Here is a 14,525-nt window from a genome sequence, read left to right on the forward strand (position 1 = left end):
AGAGCTGGAAGGTGACATGGAGAGGCAGATGTGATGCGCGGTGTGCATGCACGAAGGTCCAGATCAGCAGAATTCAGAACATGCTTCCAAACTTACCAACACTATTATAGAATAGTGCAGGGAAGCAGGGATGTGCTCACGATGAGTGAGCTAATCAAATTAGTCATTAAAATGAGGCTTAATTGCCTCAGGTGTGCGGCTGGAAGACGAGTGGTTACATTCCCAGAATTCCGCCGGCTTCTATGCGTATCACGTCTCGCACGCGGCCTATGAGACGCGTTGCAAGACTCACTAGCACGCACTTCCTCCTTCTGGCTTGACGGAGGAAGTGCGCGCTAATGAGTTTTGCAACGCGAGACGTGATACGCATAGAAGCAGGCAGAATTCTGGGAAAGTAACCCCTCGTCTCCCAGCCGCACACCTAAAGCAATTAGGCCCCATTTTAATGAGGAATTCGAGTAGCTCACTACTCGTGAGCACATCCCTGCAGGTAAGTGTAAATAATTAACTTTTATTACCTTGCAGACGTGAAGGGCTGCCCGAAGTACACCTCTTCCCGGGCCTTCGGTACATGCAGGGTGATCTGTTCCGATGGATCATGCCCAGAACTTTTACAGAGTTCCAGTGAGGACTGCAGAGTTTTTGTGAGGTTGGAGGAGCACCTGTGGAAGGCCAAGCCTTCTATATGGGCCCTGATTTCCCCAATGCTGTTGGCCACACCGGGGACTCCTGTCTCTATCCTCAGACCATCACATAAGCCGTGCCTCATGCGGCTTTCAGTCCAGTTTAGATTACAGGCATCAGCATGGTCAGACACGTTGCAAGTACAGCAATCCATGTAAGACATGTTATCTGCAAATGTGGCCAGAGAATCCAGGCAGCTGCAGACCAGCGAAGAGGATTTCAATTCTCCAGCAGTGAGCTTCTTCCTCAAAGGAGCGCTCTGCCGGACCTGCGACAAAGAAATGTCACTGTTCTGTGCATCATCACCAATCATCGTACGAGGTACCGGCAGGATTTCCTCCACAGAATTTGAATCACTTTCAAACAAGTCGCTGTCATCAAGCAGCACCATCTTCTTTTTGCGCTTCACCTGCACCCTGGACATGTCTTCCTCAGAGGGACAGACCTTTGTGGTGGGTGGAGCCAGCTCAGCAGTATCATGGGGGACGGAAAGATGAGACTCCTTAATAAGCACTGGTAACGGAAGCAGGAATTCAAGATTGCTGGATATAAAGTCCTCCTTTCTGCATTGGAACTCGACTAGCAGCTGCAGAATCTTACTCCGGCCCTCAGTATGGGAGAGGTTACCCTGAAACATATTACAGAACAGACAGAATTACTGTCTGTTTCCAAAGCTTGCAGTACACAAGGAAGGACAGTCTCCTACTTCCATCCACCATAAATTAAAGAGGATCTGTAACATGAAAAGATCCCCTGGGGGGTACTCACCTCGGGTGGGGGAAGCCTCCGGATCCTAATGAGGCTTCCCACGCCGTCCTCCGTCCCTCGGGGGTCTCGCTGCAGCCCTCCGTGGAGTCCGTACAGGATGACGTCAATATTTACCTTCCTGGCTCCTGCGCAGGCGCTCTGACGGCTGTCGGCTCCGAACTGCACGGAAATACCCGATCGCCGTCGGATCTGCTCTACTGCGCAGGCGCAAGTTTCCTGCGCCTGCGCAGTAGAGCGGACCCGAATGAGATCGGGTATTTCCGTGTAGTTCGGAACGGAAAGCCGCCACAGCGCCCCCGCTGGAGCCAGCAAAGGTAAATATTGAACTGACAGTCGGCACAGTCGCCGGCTGTTCGGAGGGCTGCGGCGAGACCCCCGTGGGACGGAGGACGGCGTGGGAAGCCTCATTAGGATCCGGAGGCTTCCCCCACCCGAGGTGAGTACCCCCCAGGGGATCTTTTTAATGTTACAGAGTCTCTTTAAGGCTATGATCGCTGCCTACAGATGTCTACATAAACCATACAGCTGCATGCTCTGCATAAAGATAAATATTAGTAACCATTTATCACTGCTTAGGAGCGTTTAGTCACCAAGCAGCAGAGGCGACTGCCACTCATTAACTGTATACAGTGCAGTATATGTAGTAGCTCCTCTCCATAGTACAGTACATGCTGCTACTTTATCCTCCCCATAGTATACCACATGCTGCTCCTCTCCCTCGTAGTGTATTCAGCTCCTCCCAATAGTAAATGCAGCTACTCTATATAGTAAAATACATGCTAGAGCTCTTTATTATTACACTAAACACTGCTCCTCTCTCTACAGTACATGCTGTGCCTTCCCCAATTTCCAAAAGTATAGTACACGCTGCGCCTTATGGCTTATACGCTTATGGCTGTTCCCAATCTCTATCACTCTCTAGAAATGTGCACAGGTCACATGATGTACACAGCTCTCTGTACTTACTGAACCTAAAACACGCAGACCTCACAGCATGAGCCCAGGTTTTGGCTGTTCTACTCTAGCAATGGGCACAGGTCCCATGATGCACACAGAGTTCCTGTTCTTTATACACACCAAACTCAAAGCCTACTGAAAAACACAGGGACACAGAGAGCCCAATATGGTGTAGTATGTATCAGGGAGAAAAATAATGTCCAGCGCTGCGTAATATGTTGGCGCTTTATAAATACAATAAATAAATAAGAAGTGGAGAGCAAGTAACTTATACTCACAAACCAGGGTTACCGCCAAGGCAACCACTGTAAATGCAGGTGGGAAGATTAGACCTGTTCCCACTCGGGGTTAAGAAGTCCCTCTGTAGTAGGAAGAAAGGGGGTGGACTGGTACAATATGTAGAAGAACAGAGGCGCCAAGAGAATAAAATGCAATACAAGTGCAATAAAAAAACTTTTAAAATATGGAGTGGCAGAGGTGGACTTACCTACTCCAGAGGACAAAAATCAACAAACGTGTTAACGTTTAGCAATACAATTTATTAAACAAACAAAGCGCCAGAGCTGCAGCCACTAGGACGCGGTCTATAGGCAGTAGCAGTGTTAGGGAGACTTGCCCAAGGTCTCCTACTGAATTAGTGCTGGCTTACTGAACAGGCAGAGCCGAGATTTGAACCCTGGTCTCCTGTGTCAGAGGCAGAGCCCTTAACCATTACACCATCCAGCCCCCATACTCCTGTGTTTATTTGTAACGCGTTTCGCAGGTGTGACCCCCGCTTCATCAGACAGTCAGGTTGGAGCATACAAACTAATAGCTGTCCAGGTCTGTTCCAGGCACCTCTGGTCTCATGATGCACACAGAGTTCCTGCTCTTTATACACCCCGAACTTAATGCATACTGACCCCAGCTTCTCTTTACACTCTCCAACAAGTGATAAAAAAAAGAAAGTAAGGAAATATAGAAAAAAGGAGAGGAGGGGGAGAAAGAGAGGAACATGACACAACATGGACTGTATACCCCTTATAGCATTCCCCATCCCTATGGACTATATACCCCTTATACTGTCACTTATGCCCTTCCCCATGCCTATAATCTCACAACCAACCCTATGTTAACAGTAATGTTTTGGAGAGAGAAGAGTGTGGGGGGGGGGGGGGGGGAGAGGAGGAGAGTAGAGGAGGAGAGTGAGAGAGAGTGAGAGGAGAGAGAGGGGGAGGGAGAGAGAGAGGGAGAGAGCGCACGCACAAGCGGTCATTGTCCACCACCTCAGCACACCTTTACAAATGGCGTGATGCCCTCTGCTGGAGGAATTATATTACTGAGACCCAGTAAGTTTTCTGTACAGCCATAGTTGCATCTTGGAAGCTCCTCTGCAGCGACACTGATGTCTTTCACAGCATCCTCCTCTGCAGCTGATGTACCAACACTTGGTGTAACTAGAAAACAAAAGAGATTAACTGTAACAAAATATCCCAGCACATTTCTACAAACTAAGCAGTGAAATGGCTGTCCAGGTATCTGGGGAAGACAACAGAAATACCCACCAGAAAGTAATGGCAGCTCCTTCTGCCGCAGTCCTCCCCCTCCACTACAAGCCCAGAACTGCAGCTGCAGAACGCTCTGTCTGATGTCACACTTATTGGATGTCAATAATGTGATGAAGTCCTTGGTGTCTGTTCTGAGATTCTCAACCAGACAGAGAACCTGCAGGTAGCTGGCGACATTCACCTGAAATGTACAGTGAGAACCCTGAGCCTGTGTTTGGAGGTTATGTGGGTGGGCGTGTATGCGATTCTACTACTTACCACTGTGGGCACATGGAAAGTGATCTCTTCAAATGCCCCATCAAATATCTGAGTGAACATGGGATCTGAAATCATATGTAATAATGAAAGAGGAGTTAATTTTTTTGCAGCAGAAGAGAAGAGGAAGGAGTGATTTTGGATGTGCAGCTGAGTAGATCAGGGCTATCTAAATACTAACTCACACTATGTGATGCAGGTGGCTTTGCAGCTTATCACACAGAATTTACATTTGTGGGGACGGCGGCCGGAGGCCCTTTGCGTTATTGCACGCTATTACTGTCGCACACGCGATCACATTGGACTGAGATTTTCCAGTTTGCTTGATCGCTACATTTGATCAATTTGGGCCCAGAATTGATAGAATCGTTGATCAGGCATGTATGCTGCAGCACCAATTGGGCCACAAAAATCGCTGGATGTGTAGCAAACTTAAAGCGGACCAAAACTCTTGCACAGTAACAAGGGAAATGCATATAATTCACTTTATGGCCTCGGTCACACTCTGGCGCTTTGCTGATAGTCCGGGATCAGCAAAGAACTGCTGCACAAGTAATCCTATGGGATAACTCGCACTGCGGCGATTGCAGACATGCTACATGTAGCAATTTCCCGGTGATTGCATTGTCACTCTCATTCACTGGAAGGAGAATCTAACACGCAATCACCGAAAAATAGCAAAACACAGCAATACAAAATTGTGATCGCAATCGCTAAGCAACTGATATCGCAATTTGCAGTTCCGAGTGTGATTGGGGCCTATGTGTGTTTAGAGAGATTAGCCTGTCTAACTAGGCCTTATCAGCAAGTAATCAGACCTATAAAGCAGGATGGTTCATAGTTCTAGGTTGCCATGATAACCCATCAGTGCTTGATAGAGGAGTGATGCAGCTTTATGCTGGGGATACACAGTACGTTTCTGTACCATGTATCGAGCAGCTGATCCGGCCAGCTAATATTCAGCTGGTCCGATCACGCTGCTTGACCCCCGCCCGTTCGATCCCCGCCAGCGGACATTGGCAGGGAATCGAGCAGCTGATAAGGAGCGCCGGCGGGGACGAGCGGTAATCGATCCGCTTGCACGCGGCGGGAGTCGATCCGGCGGCTAATCGGCCGCCGGATCGACCCGTGTTTTCCCAGCATTAGACAATTTATTGCTTTCAAAAGTATTTACTAGTAATGATGAGCACACTAACAAGCTCTTTGCTGAACCAGGTAACAAACTACATTTAACAACAGTGGTAGAAAGAAAAGCGGGTTGGCACCACTATGAGAGCAGGTGTCTTGCGGCGGTCCGTCAAATATCCCACTTCCAGCCAAGCGTGCTCTGGTGTAAAGATATGCAAAGTGGCAGAGGAGGCAGAAAACAAAGGAAACCGGCAGTGCTGAAAGCTGTGTTTAATACAAATTAGTTGATTGTAGTGCATACATGAACATGCAACATGTTGCATGTTCATTTATGCACTACAATCAACTAATTTGTATTAAAGACAGCTTTCAGCACTGCCGGTTTCCTTTGTTTTCTGCCACAAACTACATTTAGTCAAGGCACCCTTTTGTTTATGTAAAATGTATTCTGAAAGTAAAGAAGAGCTTTGTTAGTGGTTAGGTTATCTACAGATAAATTATCTAATTTGACTGGATCAAGCAACAACCTCCTCTATAGATAATAAAGGCTTGCGGTAAGGATGGTATCAGCTTTAGTTAAAGTGGATCCGAGATAAACTTTTTCTCATTGCATAATTGTGTTCCTTTCATATAGTTTATAGGGCATTCCTCTATCCAAATACTTTTTTGTTTTTGTTTTAATACTCTAATTCCCTATAAACTAAACAAGCCTCGCCCACAGCTTTTCAGAGTACCTTGGCATTTTCAGACAGTAGCAAGGGCTCATGGGAGCTCAGTCTGGGCAGGAGGAGGGGGAGGTATTACTAGCCAGATTTCAGAGGCAGAGGGGGAATTAGGTTTTCACAGGGCTGGAGATGCAGATCAGCTTGCCTGTGTGTAATGTTTACAAACAGAACATGGCTGCTGTCATTGTATCGCAGGAAGAAATAATCATATTCTGTTGAAGCTGTTTGCAGCTACATTTGCTGTGTAAACTATCTAAACCTTAGATAAGATATATAGACAAGTAACTTGTTCTAGTTAGTTTTTCATCTCGGATCCGCTTTAAAGTTTACACAGATAGATACAGCTTGTCCTCCATGCGTCTCTTGTGAAGCCCATTCCCACTTCTTCCAGATAAGTTGTATTGGATTCTTTTTTTTTTTTTTTTTTTTTTAATAAGGACAATACCTTATAGAACCAAACTGGGTCAATGAGCAGCTAATATATATTAATATGGGGTAGTGACCTAGCACTATTCTAACACAGTGAGGCTTCCATTTGAGCTCTGGGGGAATAGGCGACACACTCACCAGAGAATTTCAGCTGCCAAGGCAGTCATAGTCTGGGCTCCACAGGGACAGTGCTAGTATGGTAGGATACTTGTAGAACCATTACCAGAAAACTCTGCCATTGAGATTATTCTTAGAGAGGTAATCTGCTATGTAAAAAGTTTATCTGCATAAAGTAAACACGTTTTTGCTTCCATTTATCTTTTGCAGCTCTTGTATGGATTTTTGAATACACAGCACCATCTATCCTTGTTAATTAACTACCTCATGCCCTAAATACCCATACACCTGTTAGATTGAAGTCAGTTTAAATGGTTGATAATGACTCATTCATTAACCTTCCTGGCGGTAAGCCCGAACTGAGCTCAGGCTATGCTAGCTGCGTGTGCAATCTGATCGCTGCCGCTACCCACCGATCCGCAGCTGTCGGTCGGTGATGTCATCCTGCCCGTCACCATGGCGACGGGGGAAGCCCTCCAGGAGATCCCGTTCACTCCGATCGCCTCCGGCGATCGGCGGGGGGCATGCCGCTGAGCAGCATGAAAAAAATAATAAAAATAAATAAATAAAAACCAGCTTTGCTGCCCCCTGGCGGATTTTAATAAACCGCCAGGAGGGTTAAAAGGTATCCTATAAACAACTTTTGTTGTTATGTCTTTGGATTCTCTCCATGACTAATACTGGACCCCAGACAACTGAAATAACACACTCACCGCTGGTTGTCATGATGACTGGCCTCTTTGTTGTGCTCATGAATGTCTTTATTGCACTCAAAAATCCAGAATCCTCATCAAATATCACGTCAACCTGGAAGAGGAAGCAGAAGGTCACAGGCGAACACCGAGGTCACAGGGGAACACCGAGGTCACAGGCGAACACCGAGGTCACAAGGGAACACCGAGGTCACAGGAGAACACCGAGGTCACAGCACAGAGAGCCACCAGTGACTTACCTCTTCAAAGAGAATGAGGGAGGTGGCACTCTTCCGCTGAGTCTCCTCCGTTCCTTTATCTGAGACGAGGGGGAGAGGATTCAAAACCTTAGAGTTCCCTGCAGTGAAAAAGACATCCACTGAGAATTCTTCTCAACTCTCAATACAATAGGACAGTCAATCATAACCGTTAAACATTTGTGTCATCCTACTAGAAAAATTAAAAATGTATTAAAAACAACATCTACAGCAACACTCCAGGTTTGAGGTCGTTTGAGAATAACAATCCCAATATTCAGTTTTTAATTTGTTCATGTCCGCTTGTGAAGAGGATTGAGAGCACTGCACCGAAAATACATATAAACTGCTAAAAGGGACTCTAAACTGTAAATACAAAAATATGACCAGTTACTTACCTGGGGCTTTATTTAGCCCCCTAAAGTCTTCCTGCTACCTCGCCGTGATTCCACGCTGCTTGCTTTTCCCAGTGTCCCCCTCTGCAGGCTGGGCGATTCGGTGGACACTGCATAAGCACAGTGTTGGCCGCGCGCCTCCTTGAACCTGCTCCCGTAAACATTCTGCAAATGCATAGTAGCAATAACTATCCCGTCCGTGGGAGCATATTAGAGGAGGCACGCGACCATGCATGCAGGGTATGGAGAGCGACACCAGAAGAAGCAAGCAACACGGGATGGCAAGGGACCAGGAAGACTTGCGATATGTTTTTAGTTAAAGTTTCTTTTAATGCCAACTAGAGTTAGACAGTCGTTTTGTGTTTTGCATTATGTTGAGCTATAAGTAACTTTCTCTTTTAGTTTTAATCATGCAAGAGATTCCTACATAGATCAGCTCACATCTAACCACACAGGGATGTATCATCCTACAAGAGATTCAACATAGATCAGCTCACATCTAACCACACAGGACTGTATCATCCTACAATAGAATCCTGCAGAGACCAGCTCACATCTAATCACACAGGACTGTATCATCCTACAAGAGATTCCTGCAGGGACCAGCTCACATCTAACCACACAGGACTATATCATCCTACACGAGATTCCTGCAGAGACCAGCTCACATCTAACCACACAGGACTGTGTCATCCTACAAGAGATTTCTGCAGAGATCAGCTCACATCTAACCACACAGGACTGTATCATCCTACAAGAGATTCCTACATAGATCAGCTCACATCTAACCACACAGGACTGTCATCCTGCAAGAGATTCCTGCAGAGACCAGCTCACATCTAACCACACAGGGATGTATCATCTACAAGAGATTCCTGCAGAGATCAGCTCACATCTAACCACACAGGACTGTGTCATCCTACAAGAGAATAATAATAATAATAACCACACAACACTGTATCATCCTACAAGAGATTCCAACATAGATCAGCTCACATCTAACCACACAGAACTGTATCATCCTACAAGAGATTCCTGCAGAGATCAGCTCACATCTAACCACACATGACTAGATCATCCTACAAGAGATTCCTGCAGAGACCAGCTCACATCTAACCACACAGGACTGTATCATCCTACAAGAGATTCCTACATAGATCAGCTCACATCTAACCACACAGGACTGTCATCCTGCAAGAGATTCCTGCAGAGACCAGCTCACATCTAACCACACAGGGATGTATCATCCTACAAGAGATTCCAACATAGATCAGCTCACATCTAACCACACAGGACTGTGTCATCCTACAAGAGAATAATAATAATAATAATAACCACACAACACTGTATCATCCTACAAGAGATTCCAACATAGATCAGCTCACATCTAACCACACAGAACTGTATCATCCTACAAGAGATTCCTGCAGAGACCAACTCACATCTAACCACACAGGGATGTATCATCCTACAAGAGATTTCTGCAGAGATCAGCTCACATCTAGCCACACAGGACTATATCATCCTACAAGAGATTCCTGCAGAGACCAGCTCACATCTAACCACACAGGGATGTGTCATCCTACAAGAGATTCCTGCAGAGACCAGCTCACATCTAACCACACAGGACTGTATCATCCTACAAGAGATTCCTGCAGAGACCAGCTCACATCTAACCACACAGGGACGTATCATCCTACAAGAGATTCCAACATAGATCAGCTCACATCTAACCACACAGGACTGTATCATCCTACAAGAGATTCCTGCAGAGATCAGCTCACATCTAACCACACAGGGATGTATCATCCTACAAGAGATTCCAACATAGACCAGCTCACATCTAACCACACAGGGATGTGTCATCCTACAAGAGATTCCTGCAGAGACCAGCTCACATCTAACCACACAGGACTGTGTCATCCTACAAGAGATTCCTGCAGAGACCCGCTCACATCTAACCACACAGGGATGTGTCATCCTACAAGAGATTCCTGCAGAGACCAGCTCACATCTAACCACACAGGACTGTGTCATCCTACAAGAGATTCCTGCAGAGACCAGCTCACATCTAACCACACAGGACTGTATCATCCTACAAGAGATTTCTGCAGAGACCAGCTCACATCTAACCACACAGGACTATATCATCCTACAAGAGATTCCTGCAGAGACCAGCTCACATCTAACCACACAGGACTGTATCATCCTACAAGAGATTTCTGCAGAGATCAGCTCACATCTAACCACACAGGACTATATCATCCTACAAGAGATTCCTACATAGATCAGCTCACATCTAACCACACAGGACTGTCATCCTGCAAGAGATTCCTGCAGAGACCAGCTCACATCTAACCACACAGGGATGTATCATCTACAAGAGATTCCTGCAGAGATCAGCTCACATCTAACCACACAGGACTGTGTCATCCTACAAGAGAATAATAATAATAATAACCACACAACACTGTATCATCCTACAAGAGATTCCAACATAGATCAGCTCACATCTAACCACACAGGACTGTATCATCCTACAAGAGATTCCTGCAGAGATCAGCTCACATCTAACCACACATGACTAGATCATCCTACAAGAGATTCCTGCAGAGACCAGCTCACATCTAACCACACAGGACTGTATCATCCTACAAGAGATTCCTACATAGATCAGCTCACATCTAACCACACAGGACTGTCATCCTGCAAGAGATTCCTGCAGAGACCAGCTCACATCTAACCACACAGGGATGTATCATCCTACAAGAGATTCCAACATAGATCAGCTCACATCTAACCACACAGGACTGTGTCATCCTACAAGAGAATAATAATAATAATAATAACCACACAACACTGTATCATCCTACAAGAGATTCCAACATAGATCAGCTCACATCTAACCACACAGAACTGTATCATCCTACAAGAGATTCCTGCAGAGACCAACTCACATCTAACCACACAGGGATGTATCATCCTACAAGAGATTTCTGCAGAGATCAGCTCACATCTAGCCACACAGGACTATATCATCCTACAAGAGATTCCTGCAGAGACCAGCTCACATCTAACCACACAGGGATGTGTCATCCTACAAGAGATTCCTGCAGAGACCAGCTCACATCTAACCACACAGGACTGTATCATCCTACAAGAGATTCCTGCAGAGACCAGCTCACATCTAACCACACAGGGACATATCATCCTACAAGAGATTCCAACATAGATCAGCTCACATCTAACCACACAGGACTGTATCATCCTACAAGAGATTCCTGCAGAGATCAGCTCACATCTAACCACACAGGGATGTATCATCCTACAAGAGATTCCAACATAGACCAGCTCACATCTAACCACACAGGGATGTGTCATCCTACAAGAGATTCCTGCAGAGACCAGCTCACATCTAACCACACAGGACTGTGTCATCCTACAAGAGATTCCTGCAGAGACCCGCTCACATCTAACCACACAGGGATGTGTCATCCTACAAGAGATTCCTGCAGAGACCAGCTCACATCTAACCACACAGGACTGTGTCATCCTACAAGAGATTCCTGCAGAGACCAGCTCACATCTAACCACACAGGACTGTATCATCCTACAAGAGATTTCTGCAGAGATCAGCTCACATCTAACCACACAGGACTATATCATCCTACAAGAGATTCCTGCAGAGATCAGCTCACATCTAACCACACAGGACTGTGTCATCCTACACGAGATTCCTGCAGAGACCAGCTCACATCTAACCACACAGGACTGTGTCATCCTACACGAGATTCCTGCAGAGACCAGCTCACATCTAACCACACAGGACTGTGTCATCCTAAAAGAGATTCCTGCAGAGACCAGCTCACATCTAACCACACAGGACTATATCATCCTACACGAGATTCCTGCAGAGACCAGCTCACATCTAACCACACAGGACTGTATCATCCTACAAGAGATTCCTGCAGAGATCAGCTCACATTTAGAGGGATGGAAGTTCTCACTTACCAAGAAACATTGGACAAACTGGGTTTATTTAGCTTGGAAAAAAGGCTAACATGTATAATAGACCTGACTAACATGTATAAATACATCAGAGGGCAATTCAAAAGCTTAGCAGATTAAGGGCTGGTTCACACGGGCGTCTGCTGAGCTTTTGCTTGGCATTGCGTTCAAACGCCAGCGTTTAAACGCCAGCGTTTAAAAGCTAGCTTTTGAAAGCTTTTGAAAAGCGTTCAAGGCTAGAAGTTCTGGTCTCTGCTATTGTTTCCTCGCGTTTACCGCCTCTGAAAGCAGCATGTTGCTTTTGAGACTAGACGCAACGCTGGGATCTACTGCCAGGCTTTCATGAAAGTCTGCAAAAGCCAGCTCTAAACGCTCCCATTCACTTGCATGGGATGGCAGTAGATCCCTAAAAACGCTGCGTCTGAAACGCTGCGTTAAACGCCACAAAACGCCCGTCTGAACCAGCCCTAACTTTTCTGTCCATAGGGTTGTACACGGATAAGGGGACATGATCTGCCCATGGAGGAAAAACGTTTTTGCCATTTAGAAAGGTGTCTTTTACAGTGAGAGTAACTAAAATCTGGAATATCTTACCTCAGAAAGTAGTTATGGCAAACTCTATATCTGCGTTTAAAGAGGACTTTAATGCTTTTCTTGCATTGAAGGGCATCCACGGCTGTAATTACTAGGTAAATCCCAGGAGAGTTGATCCAGGGATTTATTCGACTGCAGTGTTCTCCCCAGAGCCTATTAGCTGGGCGGAGCGCCCACCTGATCTCTGTTCCCGCACGGCTACTGTGATTGGCCGCTGTCTGCATCATAAATTCTTTCCTCTGAACTGTAGACATTACGGCTTGGAACGCAAGCATCTCCGCCCTCCTCCTCAGCTCCTTCCTTCCTATCAGCAGCGTGGAAGGGCGGGGAAATATCATAGCAGAGAGAGGAACAGGCAGACCGCGGGAACTTTCAGCTGGAGTCCGCACTGAAAAGAAAGTGCGGTTTGATTTGTTATCTTTGGTGAGTCACTCCCGCTGGCTACTACAGTGGACAGACGCTCAGGTCCTTCGGGTCACAAGAATGTCCAGAGACATCAAAGAAGTGTGGCAGCCGCATATTAACATATCAACATGTTTCTTTAGTCCGAGCATTTAGCGAGAGAGATAAGTGGTTTTACAGAGACTGTAAAAGAACCAGGTACAGCCTTCACTCTGCCTCCTGTGTCTCTGCACTTTATCACAAACTGACATGTGGTTTGCGTGCTATTAACCCCAAATTGTTCAGTTCCATCACTGTGCTATCCAGCTTTCAGTATGGGCAAATTAATGGCAAAAAGTTTAGTTCAGCGTTTTACATCAAGTTTAGCCTTTTTTTTTTTGTCTCAGCAGTCCGTTATTTAGGTTGAGAAAGACATACATCCATTGAGTTCAGACAGAATACTTGTATGTTCACAAATCACTGTGATTTAAAGAACAACTGTAGTGAGAGGTATAAGGAGGCTGCCATCTTTATTTCACTTTAAGAAATACCAGATACCTGGCAGCCTCGCTGATCCTCTGCCTATAATACTTTTAGCCACAGCCCCTGAACAAGCATGCAGCAGATCAGGTGTTTGACATTTTTGTCAGATCTGACAAGATTAGCTGCATGCCTGTTTCTTGTCTGATTCAGACACTACTGCAGCCAAATAGATCAGCAGGGCTGCCATGCATGTGTATTGTTTAAAAGGAAATAAATATGGCAGCCTCCATCTTCTCACTTCAGTTCCCCTTTAAACTAGCATGGCTTTTGCGAAGTCTTCGCTGGAGTTCTCACCACTCATGTCGCCTGCCCGTGTGATCAGCTTTAAGTCAGCACTCCTCTGCAACTAGTGTATGTGCAGCAGCAGGAATAACATACATTGCATGCAGGGATGGTGAATGGTGTCAGGTCATATATGTGATAATGGGACTATGGCACTAAGGCCCCACTCACACTGAGTTGCTTTTCAGGGAATTCTTAGAGCTTTGCTGAATGCCAGCGAACAGAGAATCGCTATGACAAAGTTGCCCTATGGTGGCATTCACACTACAGTTGCGATTTGTATGAAAATCACAAATGCACTGCATACAGCATTTTAGGAGCATTCGCAATGCGATTTTTGTTTCTTGAACAAGTTATCGTCCCACCCAGTAACACTCAGTGTGATGCTGACCTCTCCCCAGTCAGTGTGATTCCCCACCCAGTGTGACCCTCACTCTCCTTTCAGCGTTTCCTTACTTTCTGACCCAGCAGCACCCAGCGTAACCTTACTTCCCCACCCGGCTACTTTTTCATGCCACCAGGTTGGAAAATATTTCTGGGGAGAACACTGGGCTGCCATCTTAAGGAATTTTTTACCCTTTTAAGGCTAATTGGTCCAGGCCGTGTAAGGTTTTTCACCTTCTCCTAGATCAACTGGAATATGTGCGGGGTTAAGATTTCCCCCCATCCCTTATAGTTGAACTTGATGGTCGGATTTCTTTTTTCAACCAAACTATATAACAGAGATCATCTCACATCTAACCACATTAAACCATACAGGGAT

General features: G+C 45.9%; 1 protein-coding gene across 3 annotated transcripts in view; it reads right to left on the reverse strand.

Annotated features, from left to right (window-relative positions):
* ATAD5 (ATPase family AAA domain containing 5) overlaps positions 1-14,525 on the reverse strand; it is a 66,216-nt gene that overhangs the window by 16,457 nt on the left and 35,234 nt on the right. For all 3 annotated transcript variants that reach the window (XM_068263223.1, XM_068263224.1, XM_068263222.1), the window contains exons 16-21: positions 7,563-7,660; positions 7,324-7,417; positions 4,215-4,279; positions 3,954-4,137; positions 3,685-3,845; positions 519-1,312 (exon numbers count right to left, since the gene is read on the reverse strand). In XM_068263223.1, coding sequence (XP_068119324.1) covers positions 519-1,312; positions 3,685-3,845; positions 3,954-4,137; positions 4,215-4,279; positions 7,324-7,417; positions 7,563-7,660 — 1,396 coding nt within the window. The remainder of the gene's footprint in view (positions 1-518; positions 1,313-3,684; positions 3,846-3,953; positions 4,138-4,214; positions 4,280-7,323; positions 7,418-7,562; positions 7,661-14,525) is intronic.

This window comes from Hyperolius riggenbachi, chromosome 12 (genome assembly GCF_040937935.1).
Source record: "Hyperolius riggenbachi isolate aHypRig1 chromosome 12, aHypRig1.pri, whole genome shotgun sequence".
Taxonomy (NCBI): Eukaryota; Metazoa; Chordata; class Amphibia; order Anura; family Hyperoliidae; genus Hyperolius; species Hyperolius riggenbachi.